Here is a 27,154-nt window from a genome sequence, read left to right as displayed (position 1 = left end):
TTAAAATGTGATATACCCTTTCAGATGACATCTGGCAAGCATGAGCAATTTCACGCACTTTCCATCGGCAACCCTCCATGACCATTTTGTGCACTTTTGCATTATTTTTGGAGTTGTGACACATCCTGGCCGACGACTGCGCGGATCATCATCTAAGCACTCCCAACTAAATTTAAATTCATTTGTCCACTTGGCAACAGTTGAATATGAAGGAGCAGAGTCACCCAGCATATTATGGAAATCGGCATGAATGAGCTTTGCTTTCACACCTTTCATTACAAAGTACTTAATCACTGTTCGAATCTCGATTTTTTCCATCTTTGCAAATCACTATGCGGGAACAACAACAGAGCCACATCACTACCACAGCTCTCTTCAATGAGCACTGACGTGGCACATGTTTACAGGCAACAGTCCAATGAATATCATGTGCACAACTCGTTGCGCTAGCACTGACATCTCATGGTGATTCCGAGGACTTTTCAAAGCACCCTCGTAATTTTGTATCGTTACAGTAAACTGAATGGCAGTTGTACCTTAATGACACAATCACAGAAAATTACCAAGAAGCCAAATTAAATCCCTTGCTTAGATGATCAGTGTGTAGGGCCTCACAAGTGCGATGATCTTTTAAAACCTAATGCAAGACTTATTTCTATTCACACTAAATCCCATTAAGCTGAGCTTAGCATGGAACCCAAATGGCCTAGTTGTTAATGGATGATTTATGAAGGCTGTTGATGATTTATAAAGGGAAGTTCCATTGTCAGGAGAGAAGAAAAAAAAAGTACTGAATCTTTCACTGTACAGCAGAGAGTGTGCTGCTTTGAAACTTCTTGGGAGATTACAACTATGTGCCACACTGTGATTGCAGTTAGAAATTTGCCTTTTGAGAGCAGAGCTCTACGAATTGAGCTACCCAGGTGTTATATCCCAGCCAGTAATGCCACCCGAGCCCGCTGCCAAAAGGTTGGCAGCATCAAAGTTCGGACGCCGTCCACATAAGCAGCGCCAGCGAGACAGGAAATCGCCGCAAGTCTGCGCGCGCCACCGCTGGCTTCTGGGTTCTTAAGCGCTGGAGTCGCGAGCGCTAGGACAGTTCTGTGTTCGCGCTCAGTTGTATACTCGCCACCGAATTGTGTACTTGCTAGTCAGTTGTGTGTTCATCGCAGCAGAGTTGTTGTTTGTCGTCAGCCGACGCTGACCAAGCCGCTCCAACTCGAACTAGACAGATTTCTGTAGACACGGAGTTCACTACTGTGTTTCTGTATCTTCATTAATAAAGATAAGTACCGACTTTTATTTAATCAGAGTGTTTGGGTTTTCATCTTTCTGTTCACTGTTCCAGCGGACCGGTCGGCCCGCTATTAAAAGTGTGGCGGTGACTTCGTAAGCCGTTTCTACAGCGAATTGCTTGTCGCTACGAACGCCGCCACAAAACTGGCGACGAGGACTTCCGAACTCGTGTGCAGGGCTGGTTCAACTTGTTTCTGGTTATACTAATTATAGCGATAAAATTTTGGGGGCTGGTTTAATTTGTGTTCACTATGTCTGCCGAATTACAACAGTTGATCTTGTTACAGAGTCAGCAAATACAAAGTCTGGTGGAAGCAATCGCCAAACAAGCGGCTAATCCTCCAACACAAAAGGAACAAGCACAGGCAGCACCACCTTTCCGTGCTTTTGATGCATCCAGAGAAGAATGGCGAGAATATTTCGCGCAGTTGCAGGTGCACATGACAGTCTACAAAATCACAGGTACTGAGCGGCAGCTTTATTTAATTTCCACTGCAGGCGTGGAAGTCTATCGACTACTTTGTAAGTTGTTCCCGGAATCCAAGCCAGAAGCTTTAGACTACGACGTTGTTGTTAACAAGCTTGCTGAGTATTTCGAGTCGCGAGTTCATGTGGCAGCAGCCAGATTCAAGTTCTTCAGATTAAAGAAACTGCCACATCAATCTAATAAACAGTGGTTAACAGATTTACGGGGCCTCACCCGTCAGTGCCGATTTAATTGTGTGTGTGGAGCTTCCTACAGTGATGTCATGTTACGAGACGCTATTACTCAAAACATTGCAGATTCTCGTATTCGTGCTGCTATCTTAAAGTTGCCTGACCCGTCATTAGAGACTGTGATGAACATCATTGAAGCCCAAGATACTTTTGACTATGCTGAGTGTGAGTTAGATCAGCCATGTATTTCTCAAATTGCCTGTGCTAAGCAAGTTATGTCACGCCCGCGGCCCCACCGGCAGAGTCAGACTGTAAACACTAGCCGGCCGCGTCATGTTAAACACATTCGTCAGCCGTGTGTGCAAAATGATAGAGTTAAGTCTTGCCCTAAGTGTGTTCTTGCTCATCCTCGTGAACGTTGCCCATTAAGAAACGCGGTTTGTCACTTTTGTCAAAGGAAAGGACACATCCAGACTGTTTGTTTGCGTAAACGCACGAACAATTCTAGTGCTGCCCAGCCCACGGATATTCATGTTCTTCAAAGCCAGCCCGCCCAGAAGGTCGCGTTTAAAGGCTTTCCACGGTTTGTGTGGGTAATAAACTTGTTCGCAATAAGCCACCCACCCAGCTCTCTGCTATGCGACCCAAGCGTAATTCAAACGCTGTAAAAAGTAATGTACAGACTGCAAGTGAAGCGGGAGTTGTGTTCCACCCGCCCAACCCACGAGTTGTCGTAAGCAGTGAACACGCGCTAAACGCGCTGATTTTGTGTCTTCTGCCTCCACTGCACCGATCCAGAGACAGTGTAATAAACTATTTGTGAAGCTACGCATCCAGGATAAGACCTTCAATTTTCAATTAGACACTGGTGCGTCTGTGACTCTCATAAATAGTGCTACGTATGCGGCTATCGGCCGCCCTAAACTTTCAGCGGCAAAACATTCTTTGGCTACTTATAGTGGAGAACATATTCCTGTGTTAGGTGTATGTAGCATGCCAGCCACATTCCGTGGCAATACAAAAACAGTTTCATTCACAGTGCTCCGCGCTACAGACAGTGTAAACATTTTCGGATTAGACTGTTTTGACTTGTTTGGCCTGTCTATCCAAGACAATGTGTTGCAAATTAATTCTGTTGTTGTTCCTCAAGACCGCATAACCAATTTGTGTAAACAATACAGTGACATATTTAAAGACGAACTAGGTTGTGCTACGAACGCCGCCACAAAACCAGGTATGACTCTCAGTCAGCCCCCACTGCTTTACTTCCACCAGCACCTCTACTTTCCAAACTTCACAGAAGTTCTACTGCATACCTTTTAGTGTTAGTACCACAAGAAAGGTTAATGCAGGGGAATGGCATAGCCACAGTCTAGGGGATTAGTTACAGACTGCATCTTTCGCTCTGCAGTGGAGCAGGTATTATTTTGAAAATTCTTTGCAGATAGAAACTGTGTGCCAGACGGGGGTTTGAACTGGGGATCTTGCCTTTCAAGGGCAATGCTCTACCAACTGAGCTATTCTTGTGTGCCTCCTGGCCCAGTACACAGTTTTATCAGCCATGACATCTCAAAGCCATTTCTCTGCAATATGCTTTCTTCCAGGAGTGCTTGTCCCACAAGGTATGAAGGAAAGCTTGTGTGAAGTGTGGAAAGTAGAAGACAGTTCCTGGCAGAAGTAAAGCTGGAAGGATGGGTCATGAATCATGCCTTATTTTGGTATCTTTGTGTATTTTAATGTTTTTATTCTGAAAAGCATCCCATTAAGTTATACAGAGAGAAAGATATACAGACAATTAGCGATATTACTTTAACACATTAGCATTTATTGTAATCCACAACAATAACTCTTGAATGTGATTTGTTGGTAGCCTCATGTATGATTTGTTCTTTGGACAGAGCACACTTAAATTATCTGTAATATGTACATAACCCTGTTCAGCAGCTCATCAAAAAATATTTTAATTTTTGAATTGCTTTTTGTGCACTAAGGATAGAAGACTGACTGCAACTGAGTTACCCAGTTGGGTCACCTCCCTTGTACTGATTATTTTTAGTCCTGGCTTTGATGCTTAATTTTTTTGTACTTCTGTGTAACTTATGAAATAAAAATGTTGTAGAATCCAAAAATGTCTACTTTTTGAGATGTATAACTCACACCACATTTCCTGTACAGCTGACATTGATTAGCAATCCTTTTTCATGTGGTAAACAACAGTACATAAAAAACAATGGTAGGTTGCATATGTTGCATCCATATCTGTTAGCGTGAAGACTTCCTGTTTTGGGTAAACTGTGCCCCTATGCATTAGCATACCTTTCTTGAAGTGTTTCCTTTATATAAAATTTGTAAAATGCACACCAATAAAAAGTAAATGATTCCTGTAATTAAAACACCTTCCTGTGTTAGTCTCTCTCCATACTGTTACATAAGTTTCTATAAGTTCTCTGACCAAAGACAAAGAAATTTATACTATAAACAACATAACATGCAATACAGTGTGGTTGTGCCATCTGATGGAAGAAGACCTTATGCAGAAGTGAACAAGTGTGTGGATTAAATGGTGATAGCAGAATATGGAGAGGACTGAATGTGACATAGGGCAGGGTGTGATTCATCTGATGTTTTATTGATTTTTACATTGTTAACATAAGACTGGAATTCGAGTGTAGGCAAAGGGAGAGAAGGAAATGTAGTAGGTGAATATGGATTGGGGCTAAGAAATGAAAGAGGAAGCCGCCTGATAGAATTTTGCACAAAGCACAACTTAATCATAGCTAACACTTGGTTTAAGAATCATGATAGAAGGTTGTATACATGGAAGAACCCTGGAGATACTAAAAGGTATCAGATAGATTATATAATGGTAAGACAGAGATTTAGGAACCAGGTTTTAAATTGTAAGACATTTCCAGGGGCAGATGTGGACTCTGACCACAATCTATTGGTTATGACCTGTAGATTAAAACTGAAGAAACTGCAAAAAGGTGGGAATTTAAGGAGATGGGACCTGGATAAACTGAAAGAACCAGAGGTTGTACAGAGTTTCAGGGAGAGCATAAGGGAACAATTGAAAGGAATGGGGGAAAGAAATACAGTAGAAGAAGAATGGGTAGCTCTGAGGGATGAAGTAGTGAAGGCAGCAGACGATCAGGTAGGTAAAAAGAAGAGGGTTAGTAGAAATCCTTGGGTAACAGAAGAAATATTGAATTTAATTGATGAAAGGAGAAAATATAAAAATGCAGTAAATGAAGCAGGCAAAAAGGAATACAAACGTCTCAAAAATGAGATCGACAGGAAGTGCAAAATGGCTAAGCAGGGATGGCTAGAGGACAAATGTAAGGATGTAGAGGCTTCTCTCACTAGGGGTAAGATAGATACTGCCTACAGGAAAATTAAAGAGACCTTTGGAGATAAGAGAACCACATGTATGAACATCAAGAGCTCAGATGGAAACCCAGTTCTAAGCAAAGAAGGGAAAGCAGAAAGGTGGAAGGAGTATATAGAGGGTCTATACAAGGGCGATGCACTTGAGGACAATATTATGGAAATGGAAGAGGATGTAGATGAAGATGAAATGGGAGATACGATACTGCGTGAAGAGTTTGACAGAGCACTGAAGGACCTGAGTCGAAACAAGGCCCCCGGAGTAGACAACATTCCATTGGAACTACTGACAGCCTTGGGAGAGCCAGTCCTGACAAAACTCTACCATCTGGTGAGCAAGATGTATGAAACAGGCGAAATACCCTCAGACTTCAAGAAGAATATAATAATTCCAATCCCAAAGAAAGCAGGTGTTGACAGATGTGAAAATTACCGAACAATCAGTTTAATAAGCCACAGCTGCAAAGTACTAACACGAATTCTTTACAGACGAATGGAAAAACTAGTAGAAGCTGACCTCGGGGAAGATCAGTTTGGATTCCGTAGAAATACTGGAACACGTGAGGCAATACTGACCTTACGACTTATCTTAGAAGAAAGATTAGAAAAGGCAAACCTACGTTTCTAGCATTTGTAGACTTAGAGAAAGCTTTTGACAATGTTGACTGGATTACTCTCTTTCAAATTCTAAAGGTGGCAGGGGTAAAATACAGGGAGCGAAAGGCTATTTACAACTTGTACAGAAACCAGATGGCAGTTATAAGAGTTGAGGGACATGAAAGGGAAGCAGTGGTTGGGAAGGGAGTAAGACAGGGTTGTAGCCTCTCCTCGATGTTATTCAATCTCTATATTGAGCAAGCAGTAAAGGAAACAAAAGAAAAATTTGGAGTAGGTATTAAAATCCATGGAGAAGAAATAAAAACTTTGAGGTTCGCCGATGACACTGTAATTCTGTCAGAGACAGCAAAGGACTTGGAAGAGCAGTTGAACGGAATGGATGGTGTCTTGAAGGGAGGATATAAGATGAACATCAACAAAAGCAAAACGAGGATAATGGAATGTAGTTGAGTTAAGTCGGGTGATGCTGAGGGTATTAGAGTAGGAAATGAGACACTTAAAGTAGTAAAGGAGTTTTGCTATTTGGGGAGCAAAATAACTGATGATGGACGAAGTAGCGAGGATATAAAATGTACACTGGCAATGGCAAGGAAAGCGTTTCTGAAGAAGAGAAATTTGTTAACATCGAGTATAGATTTAAGTGTCAGGAAGTTATTTCTGAAAGTATTTGTATGGAGTGTAGCCATGTATGGAAGTGAAACATGGACGGTAAATAGTTTGGACAAGAAGAGAATAGAAGCTTTTGAAATGTGGTGCTACAGAAGAATGCTGAAGATTAGATGGGTAGATCACATAACTAATGAGGAAGTATTGAATAGGATTGGGGAGAAGAGAAGTTTGTGGCACAACTTGACCAAAAGAAGGGATCGGTTGGTAGGACATGTTCTGAGGCATCAAGGGATCACCAATTTAGTATTTGAGGGCAGCGTGGAGGGTAAAAATCATAGGGGGAGACCAAGAGATGAATACACTAAGCAGATTCAGAAGGATGTAGGTTGCAGTAGGTACTGGGAGATGAAGAAGCTTGCACAGGATAGAGTAGCGTGGAGAGCTGCATCAAACCAGTCTCAGGACTGAAGACCACAACAACAACAACATAAGACTTTTAAATATTCTTATACTTTTTCATAAAGATGAGTGCCTCAAAATGCATTGTGTGGCTTGTGATCTTACCACAAATTTTATGTGGTTGAGCCAGTTTTTATATTTTGCTGCAAAATTGCCCATATATACAGGAAATTGTGTAGTACTCTTAAGATATTATACTATTAACTAGTGACCTGGCCCAGCTTTGCACTGGTAGCATTAAACATCTATGGCCAGACACCTTGTGTGGCATAGCATGTTTTTTGTGCAGACCACTGTGTAGAAATATGAATAAATTTCAGAGAACAACATTAAGTAATTGTATATTATCACTTTCATATATCTTGCATGACATAAGCAGTGCAGAGCAGAAAAGTTGTCTGGAGGCAGAATGTTGTGTGTTCCATATTGAATTGGCATTTGGAGTGGCATGTCATAGTGATAATGGGAGAATGTTGTGGTGTATGTAATACGTTTACAACCAATAAAAAAACTGTATGCACATCATGGCTGTATGTTTGTGTGAGTGATTCAATATGTATTGGGGGCTGGCTGAGGGGGCACAAATAAAAGAAAAAAATGCATGACATACTTGTTTAGCTGATGTTACAGCACTCTTCCTGTGAAGCTTAATACACACTGTGATGCATTGTTGAGACTCATTGTCGCAATTCTATGTCATGGACTCTTTAATGACAAACTTCTTCACCACACCAAACAAAGAATTGTGTCAACATCTAGATTTGATTCAAGGCAGACAAAGCTTCTGAAGTTGCTGAAGTAGGTTTTTAAAAAATGTTTTACTTGTAGCATAAAAAATTAAAGCCAAATATTTTTGATTTGCACATTTTTTTGCTATACAACTGGCCTCAGATGATTCCAGGGAAACTATTGGTTAAAATGTTAGATTATTTCAAACTGTAAGTCTCACATCACAGCCTGATGATGAGGTGGTTATCTTTTCATTACTGGTCATATAAATTTTGATACGTTAAGTTGAATAACTCCCTGCCTGTTGGTCAAAGAATTGGCAGTGAATTACGACTGCAAATTGTAAGGGAAGCAAAAATTGGCAGTCCGAGATTACTGTCAATGTTCTTTTAGGTGATTTAGTATTGTGTACTGAATTTGGTTGTGGCCAGGTGCAGTGACATGGTCCTTATACCATGCAGAATCCAGCTTGCATATGTTGAAATTTTTACATGCTATCGAATCATCTTACAGAGAGAATTTTATATCACATAAATAATTTATAACAAACATTTATTCAATAATAGTATACACACACCAACAGTCATACCTTTACACTTCCATCCTTAGAGCATGATAACATTTTTCTTGTATCAGACAACAAAAAACATTTCACAACCAGATCTTTGATCCCATAACAAGGAAGTACTTCACCAGATAAATGCCACATCTATAACAAAAGAAAATTAATAAGGAAATTGAGAAAATGTAACTGCAAAATATAAGTAGGTTACAAAAAACATGTGACTATCATAAATAACTTTCTTGTGGTTTCACTACCTTCACTAATGCTTCATAGAAAAAAAATGCATATCTGCATGTAATTCCTATTCCCTGCTTCCTCTTCCTGTGTGTATTGTTTATTTATGACTCGGAGAGGGTGGGGAGAGAGGAGATACGGAAAAGGCTATGGACAGAATCACCCTGGCATCTGCTGCAAGGGATAACATAATATCAGTTTGTAGTTGATGGTTGGGGACATAACATCGTTGATACAGGTAGTCTGTGAAAACCAGTAGAGAGATACAGAGACAGATAGATAGATGATAGAGAGAGAGAGAGAGAGAGAGAGAGAGACAGAGAGAGAGATCTACACATTCTGAATAGCAAATGTTTCCATAGCTTCTGGAGATGTCTCATTAGAATCATCAGTGTCTGACAAGAACACAAGAGCAAGACTGTCATTTGGAAGTAGCCACCCTCACATACAAGTCCAGTGTCTTAACAACAGACCATATCACATAGTGTCACACCCCTGTAATAGTTTTGGTCAAAGTCATGCAGGAATAAGTATTCTACTTACTAAGCACAATATTTGCTACAGTATGTGATGTTATTAATGACAGAGCACTACTCCCGAAGTGTTCTATATAATTTTCAATTTGAAGGTTGGTTAATTTGCATAACACGTATTTTAGAAGAAAATGGAAAAAGACACTTAATCTGTAGCTGTGAAGGTGGAGAGAATCGTCCAAAAACTTTGCCCAGGTTAGCCAGATGGATGGGTTATCATTAATCCCTTTTACAGGTCTGACTTACTCACTCCTGCACTTTCTACACATATTTGTGTAGTAGCCCAGGGACACTATGGTACACATAGTGCACACCACCATTCAAACAGCATTCTCACTACTACCTGATGTGGCCACCAGGAACAGCCCAGTCACTGACCGTCACCAGGTCCGCTGTGCACCCACTGTACTACACCAGCAACACTTAATGTGGGTAGTGTCTTTATGAGGGCAATAATGGGTTTCTGGGTCCACAGTTGTTAAATGTGTTCAACAAACGTAAACTACTTTCATTGCATTCTTGTTAGCATCCCTCTATGGCCTAATAAATTGTAGCTATTTCATGGCTGTATGTTTGCTCATGTTCCTAGTTAGAACACAAGTGGCAACGTCAAGGGTCTAATTTTCATATGTTTAGGACTCTCTGGTTTTTCTGCCATTTGCCTTTTTCATGGAGGCTTTACTCCAGTCATTTCTACAACAACAGCATGTGCATATGGCCATGTTGGAATGGTTGTTGGCAATGGTGACCCCCATCAGTTGTTCACCCATCGCTGTTCCCCACCAATGATGAATCCGTGGAAGACTGGGATTCTTGTGAGAAGCAGCTTCACCAAAATTTCATGGCATTCTGATAGGTTGACAAGGAGGTTTGTAAGGTTCTTTTCTTATTGTGAACTTACTGTTCCAGTTAGCTTCTCTTCAGGAACCAGCACCACTTTCTTTTGACGATATGTGTTGTTTGCTGTCCTCCTATCACGACAAGTGTATGCATGTGGTTGATGGATGTGTTAAATTATACCAATGCCACAAATAGCTGTAGCAATTGTACTGAGCTCAGGCGGTCATGCTTCATGGCCCCAGTTGTGTTGGTTTGTCATTGGTAAGTCTCAGGAGTCTTATGTGAACACAACTGTCACAGATACAATCATTAATTTGGCCCCAGATAAGAAGGTACGTCAATGTGCCCTACAATTCAAGGATCCTATGTTAGATGAGGTTCTGAATATCGTGCAGTTGCCTGATGTCTCACACACTGTGGGCCACCAATTAGAGGTTTGGAGTGATGTCGCTGTTGTTGACAGCATTTAAATCCAGTGCATGGAGCCTAGTGCACTGGGGGAAGAGGACTGTGTTGCAAACAAGCGAACTGGGCCAATGCAGACATACACATTGGTGGAGGCAGGAACAGCAAATGCCACTTCCTTCATGCCCCTCTTGTTTTGTACAGCGTAAGTGGGTGGGCCTCTGACCGTAAGTAGAAAACAGGGTACACAGGAGTGGTATGTCAATCACCATCCACTCCCCCTCCCCAGGAGTCATCAATGGACATTGATATTCGTACTATAAGACCTGAGTCTCTCAAGGTACATACAATGTTCAAGTAACTTAAGGGAATGCAGTCGGGTGACACTGTCGACTACTGACACCTGACTGCATTCCCGTAAGTTATTTGGATATTCATACTGTTTCATTGTCGTGTGATGTGTTGGCAAATGTGCCAACACCTTGTAGATCGAGGAGGCCGAAATGCACGCTATCTAACGCAGACGGGCGTGAATTCTGGAACAGGATAAGTATTGAATGCTAATAAGAAAAGTATGCAGCTCCTCGAATACTTAACTTTTATTTATCCTTGTTGTGAATACAACGTTCTTGATGAGACATTTCATACGATCACTATCAAACTATGTAAGGCTAATGGCGCCTTGCTAGGTCGTAGCCATGGACTTAGCTGAAGGCTATTCTAACTGTCTCTCAGCAAATGAGAGAAAGGCTTCGTCAGTGTAGTCGCTAGCAAAGTCGTCGTACAACTGGGGTGAGTGCTAGTCCATATCTCGAGACCTGCCTTGTGGTGGCGCTCGGTCTGCGATCACACAGTGGCGACACGCGGGTCCGACATGTACTAAATGGACCGCGGCCGATTTAAGCTACCACCTAGCAAGTGTGGTGTCTGGCTGTGACACCACATCGTGTTCATCACTGCCTGCAGGCCAGAACAAACTTTTCACTGAAGTGCAGGTGATGGATAAGTTTTTGTTACTACAAGTCGACAGAGGAGCTGCCATGTCCCTACTGAACTCATAGACACATGCCAGGTTAGGGTCCCCACCACTGGCACGTGTTGAGCAACAGATAGTAAGCTACATCTAACAGTAGATTCCTATTCTTGGCCAATTCACGGCCAACGTAGTTTACAAGTCAGTTGTCAATTACGTTATGAACTTGTTGGTTAACGATGTGAGTACTGAAAATTTGTTTGGGTTAGATGCCTTTGCTACTTTTGATTTTTCTGTTGTGGATATGGTGCATCTGGTGTTAGACAAAATGTCTTAACACAAACTGAAATCCTTGTGTTCTGAGTTTTCGGATTTCTATGCCCTAGGGTTAGATTGTGCAGAAAATTTCACAGCATACATCATCCTCAAACCCTCTACCCACCCTCACTTTTTTCAGGTGTGGCTGGTTCCAGTAGTTTTACACAACTAGGTTAAGATGAAGGTAGATTGCTTAATGCCATTGGAAGTGATTTGACTGATTTCCTCAAGTGAATGGGCTACACCCTTAGTGATCATAAAGAAGCTTTTTGGTCAGCTTTGGCTCTGTGGTGACTTCAAGGTCACTATTAACATACAGACAGTCATAGACACTTAACCCCTGCCTTACCTGTAGGCCGATTCTTTTCAAAAAATTGACTTGGCCAAAGTCTGCCATCAGATTCCATTGAATGAAGCATCAAAATGGTTGCTTGCAGTTAATATACCTTTCGGCCTCTATCAGAATCAGCAACAAAGTTTGGGGTTGCTAGTGTGCCTGCCATCTTTCAACACAGGTTATGACAGCTGTCCCTTATTTCACTAAATATCTTGATGATATTGTCGTGACAAGCACTTCCATGGACGATCACCTACATAACTCCATTCTTTGCTTATTGTTCAATAGGCTGTGGGCCCCAAATGTAATCTTGCTAAGTCCCACATTTTTTTAATATGTTGCACCATCATCTCTCCTGCTTAGATGGCATATTCTCCTATCACCTCTCCCTCTTAGATGGCGTATTCTCCTATCAATGGAAAGGTTTACTCCCCATGTTGTAGTTTCAGTGGCTCTGTGGCAAAAGGTCCTCTGGTTAAAAAAATGCGAGCACCTCCTTGGCCAGGAAACCTTCAATGTACTTATGCATCTGTGCATCTTAAATAATCGGAACACCACATGGAGTGGCTGCGCAGTTTGAGGCACCTTGTCACGGACTGCGCGGCCGCTGCTGCTGGAGGTTCGAGTCCTCCCTCAGGCACGTGTGTGTGTGTGTGTGTGTGTGTGTGTGTTTGTGTGTGTGTGTGTGTGTGTTTTGTTCTTAACATAAGTTAGTTTAAGTAGTGTGTAAGTCTAGGGACCAATGACCTCGGCAGTTTGGTCCCTTAGGAATTCACACACATTTGAACACATTTAAACATTCGGACAACGCATTCTGCCCTGGTATTCGACTGCAGATGGAGGGAGCGACTGTGACATTCAAATGCCATTGTGTGTACAAAAGTCCTTGAAAGAGTGCACCATGAACTGAGGACCACTGTCTGAAACCAGGGGGCAAGGCAAGCCTTCTATGGGTCTTTGACAGGACCTTGACAGTTGCATCCACTGTCACATATGGACAACAAACAACCTAAAGAAAATGAGAAAAAGCATCAACTGCCAATAATCAGAATGTGTCTAAAAAAGGAGAAGCAAAATCAATGTGGACTCTTTCCCAAGGCAGGAGCCATGGTGAAAAAACAATGCGCAGTGCCACCTGTTGACCCAAACAGTTGAGGCAGGATATGATGAGGTGTTCCATTTACTGATCGATGCCCGGCCTCACACATTGCAGCGTGCCATCAGATTTGTGTGAAACATTCCCCAGTGACCCTTGCACCCTGGTTTCAGACAAGGTCCTCAGTTCGTGGTGCAATCTTTCAAGGACTTTTGCACATACAATGGCATTTTCCATGTCACAGTGGCTCCCTCTCATCTGCAGTCGACTGACAAAACATAATACCTTGTCAAAATATTTAAGATGAGCATATGCACAAGTATGTATAAGATCTCCTGGCCAAGGAGGCACTCACATTTTTTTAAGCTTTTACAAATGAGACTGATTGAGGCCAGGAGTCCTGCTGAATTCTTGCATGACCATTAGCCCCAAATGCTGTTCAACCTCTTGCTGCCAGGCAGGCATCCTCCCAGTGATACGTTTTGTTGGCCCTTCGCACCCAGCTCACCTGTGTGTATCAGGGCATTTCGACGGCACTCTCACTGGATTCTGGCCATCATCCACAGCCACTGCAATCACTGCGGTTGGGTCCACCTACCGTGGTAGTCAGTATTTCAGAGTCAGAACCTCTCACTGTGCTGAGCAGGTGCTGCTGTCAGCAGGGACAGAAGCTGGCTCTCAGTCACCGGAGCCTCTCCTCTCCAGTCAACTGTCATTGCAGCCCATGCTGGCGTCCCTCATTGTGGACTTCGATGTTCACATGGCTTCCACCCTTTTGACACTGGTCCTGTCCACTGGTCGCCCCAGACTCCATAGGCCATGAGGGTGCCTTCATCCCACTCACTCTCATCTGCATGTGCATGTGCCAATCCAGGCAGATTGTGAACTTCTTAAGCCTCTGGCTAACATCTCTGGCACTACCACAGATGCCATGGATGTATCTTCAGTCACAGCATCATGGATGGCAACACCTGGTCTTTCCCCCTGCAAAGAAGGAGGAGAGTAGTAACACACTGGTTACTACACCTACTGCCGCCAGCATACGTAAGTCATACCGCAAGTGTAGTGTGTGCTGACATTCAAATGGTGCACCTGCAACTACCTGAGGTGGCCTGTAGGGGCACCTTATCATCAACTGCTTTAACTGCTGTCATCAGGTCTGTTGTGTGCATGCAGCACTACACCAGTGACACCTGACATGGATAGAGTCCTTATATACATATATATATATATATAAGCTTATACTTCACATGTACAATTCAATGTTTTGTACTGTCTACTGCAAACACTTCATAACTAATCATTTATTCCCTAACATACCCCCTGAGTTGGTTTCTTCAACATACAACACTCAAGTCCCTTCCCAAGCTTTCTGTGTCAGTATCTCAAGCAGTCTCAGTGTATGGTAACGTGTGACAATTGCAACAGCCAGAAATAACAGCTAGTATAAATTCAATTGGTGTGTAGAAAAATATGCCAGCAATAATTGGTTACAACTGTGGGGACAATATACACAGAAGTCCTCTTGTATGACTGTAAAGTTCAGTGTTGGGTCGAGCTCATTTAGTGAAGAGCCATCAAAGGAAGTTGGAAATGTGAATGCAAGTGACAATATGCCTCATCAATGACAAGGGGCACAATATAATGCATTATAAATACAGAAAACTGCAACCAGTCACTTTTTTAAATAGTTATTTCTTCAATGATCTAGTTCACTGAATAAATAACCATTTCAAAAAAGTGAGTGGTTGCAGTTTTGTGTAATTATACTGAATAAACAGTCACAGGTTCTTAAACATATGCAATGGATAAGCTTAAAAATATAAGGCTTCTGAATCTGAACATTAGAATGATTTGTGCCTGGAAAATGTTAAGAGCAGTGAACATGGGAAAGAAAATGCCAAAAACAAGTTAGGATATTCAAGTTAACCAAATCCTGACATATACTTTGTGGTGACAAAAATATCACCCATGAATTATTTGCCATACTTATCCAACCTCCAAATGACATAACTGAATAAATATGTGGACAAGGTTCCAAAATAACATATCTTACCTTCAGCTCAGTCTGATCACCTGCGGTTATTGTTATTTCTTTTACAGACTTAAAGACATCCAAATATACCACTGGTTTATTAAGTTTCATAATGTGCAAAACTTTTTTGGGTTCTACTTCAAGAAGTTTCACCATACCATCTGCACATCCATATACAACACAGTTTGTTGTAACAAATTTGCAGCATGTGATTTGGGTCTCTTCCTTTGATGACTCACAAACCAATTCTTTGCCTCGAAGAACCTGCAGTTTATAAATTCCACTATCACATATTTGAATGTGCTTTCTTCAAAGAAACATGAGACATTTATTTATTGGACAAATGAAAAATATATTCACAAAAATTTACCAATATATGATGCTAAAAGCTAGTGCCCTTTTCATGAAAGTAACTTATATCACCTAATGAATTAGTGATTTTTTTTAGTAATTTGCAGGTTTTGTTGTTGTTGACGATATTGTTTTAATTGTTATTATGACTGGTGGTGGTGGAAGAGAAAAGCTATGTTTGAGTATACCTGTTATTTAAATGAAATTAAAAGAAGATGTGTAGTGCTGTACATTTCGTCTGGATTTCCATTGACTACTGCACATCAAATACTTCTTACAACACAGAACTACATTTTTTTAAAAACAGTTTATGCTTCTAATTACCCACATTTTGGTGCCTGCCTCAAATGCTGATATGGCTGATAAAGGACAAGAGTGGTATTCTTAACTTTCCCTGATTATATAGTTGCATTGTTCATAGTTTGTTTTATTATTACAGATTCTGTCAATAGATTTTTTGAAAGCAGCCTACTAAACAGCTGCTTAAACACACGAGAGATAAAAATTCCAGAAATAGCCTATGCATACCTCTCCATTTGAACAGGCTTCGAAAGACCCAACAGAACCAACCGACTGCCGTGTAATCTTAAGATCTTAAGCTGACAGGTGTCACTTGATGCAGGTATGGAGGCGCAGGTGTTCAGCAGTTTTCATGACCAGAGTCACTCTCTCACTCAGTTACCTTCTCAACTGGCCTCACAAGGGCTGAGTGCACCATACTTATCACCAGTGTTCGGCACAACTGGATGGTCAGCCATCCAAGCGCTAGCCTAGCCCTACTGTCCTTAACTTTGGTGATGAGACAGAAGCTGGTGTTCCCACTGTGGCACGACTATTGGCAGCCTATGCATACGAACAGAGGAAAGTAGAGACTCACCCTTGTCAAGACAGCTACTAGAAACACAATTACACCCTGTCAAGCTCAGTGAGATCTGAATTTCAGTTTCAAATCCTTGCATCATACTACTACCTCAGAAAAATGCTGATGAAACACAAAACCAAATAGTTTGAAAATCTTAAAGAAAAAAATTGAGGCAGACATCTTATTGCTTGAAATAGCTAGAGGCTCTCATGCCCAAAGACAAAGTGAGTTGTTTTGAGTTTGTTATATGAACACATTAGCACATGGGAAAGGATTGTTTTCATGAGAAACTTATTTTTAATGATAAAGCAACATTTCTGAGACATTGTACAGACATAATGCATGCACCTGGAGAATGTAAAATCACTGTACTATACTACAGAAAATTCATGAATCACCAAACACTATGACCGTGCCACCTTTAACAACACATCTACTAAACCTTCAGGCCTACACAAATATCTATAAACAAATTGATTCAAATATCTTATGTCAAGAGTAGGACTTATATGCTCTATATCAGCGAACTCAGTAAGGGGATACACACTAAGTTTTTAAGGTCTACACTCATACTTGTTCCATTAAGTTATTTCTTTCTTTGGCAGAGATTGTCAGTAGTAGAGGTAAATTGAAAGAATCTGATTCACAAATTGAAAATTATTAACATAAGACCACAATAATGGGCAAGGAAAGTGGAACGCAATGACCTTGACCTATTAGTTAGTACCACCACAGCATTCACTTGAAATAATTTGGGAATATTGATGAAGACCTAAATGCGGCTGGTAGGACCAGGAAAATAGGCAAGTATCTGATTTACATGAATATTCTCCATACCTCCTCATGCAATTTTAGAAAAGTCAATGTCAGTTTCATACTCAGAAAATGAATGTTGGAGGCAGTGTGGGAACCTTGTTTGCTGTCCACGGCAAGTTCCTACAGGCAGTGATCTGCTATTGCCTTTCTCCAACATGTTATGAAGTGTCAAGTATGTGTTAGAGATACGTGACTTACTGTGATGAGTGCTTGTACAGTGTTGTGTTGTGTTTCTGTAGGTACAAATGAAGTGAAGTGAGAAGGTAACATCTAGTGCTGACATGTATGTAGCATACTCTTTTTGAATAGCACTGAGGGGGCTGCTGAGCTTAATGTCTCCATGCAACAGACATATCACCATTGGCAGTGTCACATATCATAACTCTGTGCAACACTGTGGAGGATTCTGAAATGTAATCCAAGACACTATGCAAACTCTGGTGATCAGGAATTTGACATCACTACAGCTGCTTCCCTCGCTGGCCAAATACTAACGGTGGAAATTTATTCCACCATCAGAATGATAAGCAAAACTGAGACAATCGCAAAAAACTCATCCAATCCAAACAATTAAAGTTAAAGACTTCATTTCTTTTCTAAAAATAAGTAAAAAGAAATTAATTACTCAGTATTAATGACTGAAATCTGCTATTATGCTATATAAAATTGTTCAAATGGCTCTGAGCACTATGGGACTTAACTTCTGAGGTCATCAGTCCCCTAGAACTTAGAACTACTTAAACCTAACTAACCTAAGGACATCACACACATCCATGCCCGAGGCAGGATTCGAACCAGCGATGGTAGCGGTCACGCAGTTCCAGACTGTAGCGCCTAGAACTGCACGGCCACTCTGGCCGGCTATTATGCTATATATATTAAAATCTTAAATGAAATTGACTTAGTGGTTGTTGCACCCAATTTATGCACTTACATGGTTTTGCAAACGTATCAGTCCAATTACAAAACAAACATTCGGTTGTAAAATTTGCCACTCGGTGATATGTTAGGAATGACAGAAAGGTGGAATTTAATTATTGTGAATATAAACAGAATACATTTTATTTCAAAGAGAAGTCTGAAAATTCTACAAAATTGGCATATAGAAATATAAAAGTAACATTATTTTACCAGGAAAAACTGAGTGTTCAACATCAGGTAAAAAAAAATAACCATCACATTTTTAAGATCACAAGATATTGTATAAAATAAATTAAGCTCTATATTGCATCTTAACAAAATATCGACAAAATTTTAGAAAATAATAAAATTGGTCAAAAGTTGGAGGTTTGTTAAAACAGCGACAAAAGATCCTAGAAAATAAAATTAGCTGAAACTTGCGATTGACTCAAAATCACTTCTGACTTCTTCTGATGGCTGGCAGGAGCAGGAGTGACTCTAGGAGTGCCTTCCTGCTCATCTAACACCTCGGTGTAGAATCTGAGTTTGTCATTGGTTGCCCAGTCTTCACCAATGTGGAGCTCCAAAGGCTTTTTGATGTGTTAGAGTTTGGCTTCTGAAAATTCTACACTAGCAGTGATTGGTGTTGGGTCATTTCCTTTGCTGAAATTTTTTCCCCTCTTCAGGCCGCTCTTCCCCTATCCAGCTTCAAAGTTGTGGAAGGGCTCTCCATGAACTACACAAATCTTGTTTTTGCTTTTCATTAACAAAATCTTCTTGTTTTTGCTTTTTGTGAAGATTTTTTTTTTTTAAATCTCAAAATGACAGTTACCAGTAATTTTCCCTAATCCTTCCACTCATATCATAACAGTTAGTGTCACCACAGTTTCCATTGCATAACATTGCATGAATAATACTTTTCCTGTTCTTACATTTTACATTTCTGGTTTGGAAACATTTCTTTTCCACTCATCAGGATGCCTCTTCCTTTTCTGGGAGGGACTGTCACCCCCAGTCTCATTCTGGTTGCAACTACAATGATGGGTTTGACTTCTTGCAGAATTTCTACTATTTCAACTACTCCCACTTCATTTGTACCATCTTCTGCATTTAAGCCATCCAAAAGATCATTTATTTTCTTCAAAACACTCACACAAATACATCAACAAACATCCAACTGGTCAGTTGATCTGTGTTTACCAGTGTACATTTCGTCATTGCACTGGCAGCGAGTTTCATTGTTGCGTACCGTACGCGTTTTGCCACAGTGCAGCCACCCTAACTCTGAATAAGAAAAATATCCCTTTTAATTGTAACAGACTGAAAGGAAGCTTTGAATGTCTAGATTTGTAAGTCTGATGTCAGTTGGTGCACTTTCCCCCAGACAGGGCACAGCGACTGCCATGCCTATTGAACCTGGCTATGAAACCTGCAGGCTTGGTTAGAATCTGCATTTATGTTCAAGCATGCCTTTTTCATGGCATTTCTGTGTTTAATCCAACCCCTGCACACTGGTGCAGGAATTGTATAAAATGTAATTAGTTCAAATTTGGGGGGAAAATCTACAAAAGATATTGCTACAGACAATTTAAGGCATTTGTGCAATATCCAGATATTTCACATTTACTTACTTTCGTGTTGGAATGCTTTATTAATCAGCCTTGGCTTTTTCCAACCTTGATTTGGGCCACCAGCACAACATAATAGTTTACTGAACAACCAAACAAGATTTATTACAGTATTTTTTTGAATTAAAAAAAAATTACTAGTCTTGCTGTAGCACCAAATGATTGTTTGTTGAATATGATGTCAAAAAATAAACATGTAACTAGAGAAACAACAATTTTTAGAACTTCACAGGTTACTGAATATAATAAGGAGCCTGAGAATTTAAAAAATTGGATACCTTAATAAAAGGGAAAGGTGTGAAGATGAATAAGGAGTTCATTATGCTTCTCTTTCTGTCGAGCTGCAGCTAGCATGAGTAACAGATCTGTCACAGACCACCAAATTACAAAATCCCATGTCTGCAGCTGGCACATACTTCTTGGCAAGCTTGATGACATTTTTATGTTTCTCAAATTTAACTGGAAGAGGCACTTTATAAAGTTTTCCTCTGGAAAGTCAATGTAATTGAGGCTTTCTGAATGATGAAATCATGACAGATTAGTTGTGATAATGATGCATTACAGTGAACTACATGCTTATGTGAACTGAAGCACTCAAAAGAAACCGTAATTTGAAACAATAAACCTCTCATTATCAACACTCTTACTGTTAGACTGAAACAGCTTTTTCTTCTGTGGAACAAGAAGTCTAAAAATTGATATTGTGTAATATCAAACACAGTCAATTTCTTGGATGTATTTCACATGCCAGTATCTGACTACTGTTTGGTGCAATGATGAAGCAAGCCCTGGACATACCTTGTTCTTGTCCCATACACCCAATGTCGACAAGTCCATTCTCTGTATTATTCTGAATTGTTCCCATGAACGGCTCCCATTCTAGTACCACACGACAGAGCAATTTTCAAACTACACAATGTAGGCAAATCTAATCTTTGGCCTAAAGTAGACTTATCTGTTTATTTTACCAAATTCCTTCAATTAAAATTCTTCAAAATAGAACCCATGAGCATTCGTACACTTCTGCAATAGACAAGGACTGAAAAACTCTGAGTAGCACGGGGTGTTTACCGGTATTTGATCAGTGATCTAGGCTGATATGATCACAAAACATATAAACATATGATTTAATTCTTACTTTCAAGAAGGTGAGATAGCCTCCCTCATGACTGTGTCACACTTTCAGATTCCATCTTCTATCATAGACAGCAGCTTCTCGAAACAGGCCATGTCCATCCTAATGAAGTTCCAAAATTCTTGCAGATCTTTGGGCCTCAGTTCCTTTCATTAACAGTGAATATAGGTGCCTGCCTTTGTCCCTTCCTTTCAGCCAGGGTCGAACCTAACAATGTCTAACTTTTCATTTTCATTGCTATTCTACCCTAATCTGAAGATTTATTGTCACTGCCAGAATAGCTCCAAAAACAAGTGCATCCTTCATGTGCAATATGCTGTACAAATGTAAATTTCAATATACATATACCTGTGTAACCAAGTGCTGTAACATAAAACTGTTGAGTCTGTAACTCAAAACAGTACTAACCTACATAAGAGAAAAACAATTACTTAATAAATAATGGTAAAGAACAATTTCTAATTAAATAGGAACCTTGAGCTCACAGAAATAAATTGAACGTAAGATGTTCCGGTATATTATACAGTCCCCCTTGGGTTGCGCACAGTAGAATGAACGACTTTACAAGACATCAGACAGTTCTATTTCCTTTTCATGCATATCGTCTGCAGCTGCACATGCGTGTTAGTTATATCCTGCGTGGATGGTGTAATAGGTCGGAAGTCAAATAGTCTGTAGTTACAGGTGCACATTAGGAGCGCTGGTGCACAGGTGCACAGTTAAGGTGCGTCGTGTAATACAGGTTTTATGATGGGTTGAACTCTACTGGAGACACTTTCAGTGAAGTATCTGAATGTCTGTGGAGGAATGGCAGCCCATTCTTCCTCAAGAGCTGACGCTGTGGTCTGGACTAAAGTCAACATTCTAACTAATCCCAAATGTGTTCCTTTGGGCTCAGGTCAGGACATTGGGCAGGTCATCCCACTTCAGGAATGTTATTGTCCACAAACTATGACTCACAGATACTGCTTTATGGCAGGGTGCATTGTCATGCAGATACAAATAATCATCATCTCCAAAGTGTTCCTGTACTGTACACAGTGCTGTAAAATATCTTCATATCCTTCCACATTTAGTTTTTTCATAAGTGCAATAAGGGGACCACACCCTAACCATGGAAAATACCCACATATTGTAACACCAACTCCTCTTTACTTCACTGTTGGCATTACACATGATGGCAAGTAATGGTCTCTAGGCATTCGGTAAACCCAATCCCCTCCATCAGATCGCCACAGGGGATAGCTCGATCTGTCACTCCAAAACACTTGTTTCCAGTGGTGTCACTCTTTACACCACCTCAAGAGTCATCACTTAGTGTTGACTACAGAAATGTGTGACTTATGAGGAGTTGCTTGACTATTATACCCCTTTCTTTTTAACTCCCTACACATAGTCATTGAGCTAGCTGGACTGCTAGTTGCACTTTGGAAGTCATTAGTTATTCCTTCCATTGATTTCATGTGATTTTTTACAACTATTCTCTGCAATGTTTAACGATCCCTGTCTATCAGTACACATGATCTGCCTGATCTTAGTTTAGCTGTAGCTTTTCTTTTGCAATTCCATTTCACAATCACATGAGCAACAATCGGGGACTTGGGGAGCTTAAGAAGGGTTGAACGTCACTGATGGATTTGTTACTCAGATGACATCCCAATGACTAGTCCACATCAAAGTCGGCAATGCTCCTGATCCACCCATTCTGCTGCTATTGCTTCTCTACTAACAACACAATACTCCCAGCCTCCTTTTATGTTGGCAGGTCCACCTCTCATGACATCTAGTGGTCAATTACATTAAATATGGGTCTCTGGATACTTTTGACCATATAGTGTACGTTACCCAGCTCTGGATGGTGTCATCATCATTGTCGTCATCTAGGGATGAAAAAAAATTGGGACAGCACTGCACAGTCAATAGAGAATGCTGTGACTACTCATGCTCACTGATGCAAACGTGTGGCCACAGTAAGAACACTGTTTGATGTCCTCTGCCAATTTTCATCATTTCACACTATCCAAAGATGTCCAAAGTAAGTAATTCATCTTATTATTAACTTAATAATCACTTTTTTGTACAAACACACTGTCAAATGTACTTCTCAGTGACTGTATTATTTTGTATGCCAAATGAAATTATTGAGATGGATGTGATGAAAGGACTAAGAAACCATGGACTTAATAGCTGTGAAACTGCATGAGGAAACAGGACAGGTCTGCCAGATATATTATCAAATAAAAAAGTTATCTTAAATTTGGAGAGTTTCAGTTTGTGGTAAGTTCTGGTGTCGCTGCTGTGAAATTGTAGGACAAAAAACTGTTTATCTGTTTTCTACTTACAACAACCCAAAAGAAGATGTATCTACGGGAAGAAAAATAAAGTATGATTTAAGATAACTGTGTCCTGTCCTAAAGCAGTATGTGATTATGATGACCCAGTGGGTTCAGTAGACAGGTTCAATCAACTATGAGAAAAATACATGATTGACAGACCTTTAAAAGGTAGAATTGTCCTTTTGTGTAATTGACTGCTGGGTTTTCAACCAGAAAAAGAGGGGTTCAGTACCAACTATCTTTTCAGCAGAGAGAGGAGTTTCTTGTGTGTCAGATGATCTCCAGCTAGTGACTGTAGGTAAATTTCTTGTGCACCAGATCATGTCCTGCTAGTCAACACAAGTTTCTTGTGCATCAGATGATGTCCTGCTAGTGAATATAGGCAAACACATTCCGAAAGACAGTGGTATTAGGGAGCAATTCACATACTGCACTACAAAATCCAAACATAAGGGAACAAACGTTGTTTGCTCCACTTATGTCTTACCATTTTGTGCCATGCCAAGCTTTTCTAAGTTTCATGTCATATAAGGCTCTGTAAACTGTGAACTTATAACTTTTCTTGAAACCTAAAATATAGTGAGTGTTCTTGTACAATGATAGTTAACAAATAAACTGTTAAATATATATACAGGGTGTCTCAAAATAAAGTTTATATTTCAAGAGCTATCTGTGCATGCGCGGAAGACTGTGGGGGTATGTTCATGGCTTGCTTGGCCTTAGGGATACAGTCTAAATGGAGCACTTCCTGGGAGTGGACCGCACGTTCTGTATGTGAGCATTTTACAAAAACGGCGTTTCATCGACTGTCGCACAGAGGAAATTTTGCAGTGATCATGGATTGCATAATTTAGATGATGCTCCTTACCCAGAAATGGATCAAAACATTTGAGGACACTGATTCAGCACTGGAAAAACCAAAATCTGGATGATCACGATCATCAAGAGCAGCTGAATCCGTGAAGAGTGTAAGTTGATCTGTTTGTGGTGATCCTAACCTCTCCATTCATAAGCACGCAAGTTTCTTAAATGTACATAGCTCATTACTGTAGCAAATTCTGCAGACAGACCTTACACTGTGCCCTTACAAAATCTAAATAGTGTAAGAATTAAAGCCTCAGGATGCCATACATAGGCTGCAGTTCATTAATGATGTGACTGAGAGCCCTTAATTTAACAAACTCTTATTTTCTGACGAGGAGCATTTTCACCTGAATGGTCACATAAATAAGCAAAATTTCCACTACTGGAGTGCAACAAATCCCAGACAGCAGCATGAGAAACCATGTCATTTGCCAAAAGTTACTATAGTGGCTGCGATATTGGTTCGAGGAACAACTGGCTCAGACTTCTTTGAGGATGAAGGCAGTGTAGTCACAGTGGATCTGGAATGTTATGCAACAATGTTAAATGAATTTTTGGTGCCTTAACTGCAAACGTTTCCTGGTTGTAACCGAGGAACATTGTTTCAGCATGATGGAATGACAGCACATACGTCCAATGTGTCTGTACTGCGAGTTCATGAAATTTTCCCTGGTAAATTGATCTCCAGGAGGGCTGACATAAATTGGCCCCCATGCAGTCCAGATTTGAGGTTAAGCTTCGACTAAGTCTATACAGTATACTAAAATGATGATATGAACTGCACAGAAGCTCGTAGACAAATGACATCAGGTATATTTTGAAAACAATTTCCCCACCATCAAACGTGGATGGAGCAATCAAATTGCAATGTACAGTCACAACAGAAAAAATTGACATATTCCTTTTTAAATAAACCTTTTAACTTTGAAAGTGATAGTATATCATCAACATACAAGACTTTTAAATTTAATAGAGGCTACAGCTGTGACAGAGGGAGGAAATATTACAAGGCCAGTGGTGACACCTGCAAGATCACATCTTCTCTTAACAGGCTCTCCCTCCTCTGCCCTGAGTGAAAAAAAAAAAAAAAAAAAAAAAAAAAAAAAAAAAAAAAAAAAAAAAAAATCCTGGTTCAAAACTAAAACTAAATCGCCAAACTGCATATTTGTATTACCAGGGACCTCAAAGGGAAGGTGCAGTGGATAAAATGCCATGCAGTTCAGTTAAAAGATGGGTGACAGGTGGCATTCAAGTATGGACTTGAGAATGTGAGTTACAAGATAGGCCCTGAGAGCAGATGTTAGAGCTGTGTTTTTTTTAGAATTTATTTCAGCCAACTCTCATAATTTGTGGGACCACATTTGGCAAAACTACATGGTCACAGAACATGTCACTACATAATTCACAGAAAGCAGATAAAAATTACAAAACATTACAGTGAAAAGCTCTAAACTAATTTGAAGAACTATTGTACAGAAAAAAAGAAGTGTGCCACAAGGAAGCAATTCAACTTAGATACGAAAATCTGGAATTTATCACTTACATTTTTCTCTTCTGCAGGAAGCCTGTTGAAAATGAAACCCGCAAAATAGTGCACAACATTTTGTATGGTGGTTAAGGCCACCCCTCTCCTATACACACACACACACACACACACACACACACACACACACACACACAGAGAGAGAGAGAGAGAGAGAGAGAGAGAGAGAGGGGGGGGGGAGAGGGAGAGGGAGAGGGAGATAAAAAAAATGGTGGGTTTAAAACAGAACTCTGTGCCAACCTGGTGTCAGCCATAAGATCATGATCATATTAAAACCCTTGCAAGATAGTTGTATAAATGGGGAATAGTGGTTTTTAATTTCATTAGGCTCTGCTAAATGTTGAAACTTGGCAATTTTATAGGTCAAACAGGATCCACTGGAAATTGCACAAATATGTACCTCTACAGCTATAATCTGCAAGCCAGAGGTATGTGGTGTGTGGCAAAGGGTACTGTAATGGGTCAGACACGGGCAGCCAGTACAGGAGCCCAGCAACAAAACCAGGCTGCAACCTGTCAGCCAAAGCCCTGCCAGCTCAACAGCATCAGCAGAGACACCACTTCTGCAGTTGGTGCTTTCTGTGTGTCGACGAAAGGGGTGTCATGCAGGCTCTTGCCACATGATTGGCTGACCTACTGCTTATGCCACATAAGACCATCGACCCCATTCTGGATGTTTCGACACAGCCTCGATACAGGGTCCTTCCACAATAGTCAGCATGTGGAAACAGGATTTAAACCACCAGGGGCCAGTATTTCAGGATGTCATCACAGCTAGGCTGCCTGATGATGCACAGCATGTGTCAGCTGTTGTATCTATGACACTGCCTCCGCTGGTCAGCAAACCAACAACCACCACCTGAGTGTCCAACTTGGGCTCACAGCCACTGCCTCACTGCTGTGCCCCTACCCAGCAGCCACGAGACATCATGCTAAGGTAGCCGGGCTACCACTACCATCCACGGGGAACACCTGCATCAACACACCTGCACTGACATGCTGTGGTCTGAGGATCACCTTCTTTTGACTGCAGTCCATCTGTTTCAGATGTGCTGAACAATGTCTGTTTATGTCCATCAATAAACTGTTCTTTCAGCTGATTGGCTGCCTTCTTCACCCGGTCCATCACCAACCTGCAGCAGAGAACCACATGCCCATCCCTACCCTACAGTACTCCTTTTACAATATTGGTGTCAAAAGATCTGCTGGAGCTGGAAATGGTCATCAAACTAAACCTCGAAGAGAAGGAGATTTTTCCTCTCACTCTCTCTCTCTTTTTGTGGGGAGGGGGCTGTCTTGTTGTGTTTGTCCTTTCCTTTCTACTTGGGTACATTATATGCTTGTAGTGGTAGTGCTGACTGAAATGGCTGTCACTGAGAAAACAACACCAAGGAGAGAATTCAGCATCTACTAAATGAGGCAGCTAAGGTTAGAGTTGACAATGGAGCTTTGGGTAAGGAAGCAAATCTTTTGAAAGGTGAAAGCAGGGAAGGGTCACCCTTGAGCACATCTTCACCAATCCTTGATGCTGCTATGGCCTAATTGGTGGCACTGTTTTCTGGTAAATCTGGGGGAGATATTTTTATCTTCATGAATAGTTTGCATACAGCTGTGAAGTTAGGGAATTG

At 40.7% G+C, this 27,154-nt stretch overlaps 1 protein-coding gene across 1 annotated transcript in view; it reads right to left on the bottom strand.

Annotated features, from left to right (window-relative positions):
* LOC126470597 (apoptotic protease-activating factor 1) overlaps positions 1 to 27,154 on the bottom strand; it is a 262,484-nt gene that overhangs the window by 25,568 nt on the left and 209,762 nt on the right. The window contains exons 16-17 of the mRNA XM_050098549.1: positions 15,113 to 15,355; positions 8,345 to 8,464 (exon numbers count right to left, since the gene is read on the bottom strand). Of these exons, the coding sequence (XP_049954506.1) occupies positions 8,345 to 8,464; positions 15,113 to 15,355 (363 nt within the window). The remainder of the gene's footprint in view (positions 1 to 8,344; positions 8,465 to 15,112; positions 15,356 to 27,154) is intronic.

This window comes from Schistocerca serialis, chromosome 3, assembly GCF_023864345.2.
Source record: "Schistocerca serialis cubense isolate TAMUIC-IGC-003099 chromosome 3, iqSchSeri2.2, whole genome shotgun sequence".
NCBI lineage: Eukaryota > Metazoa > Arthropoda > Insecta > Orthoptera > Acrididae > Schistocerca > Schistocerca serialis.
The sequence above is the reverse complement of the archived record's forward strand: the minus strand, read 5'-3'. Positions and strand labels throughout refer to the sequence as shown.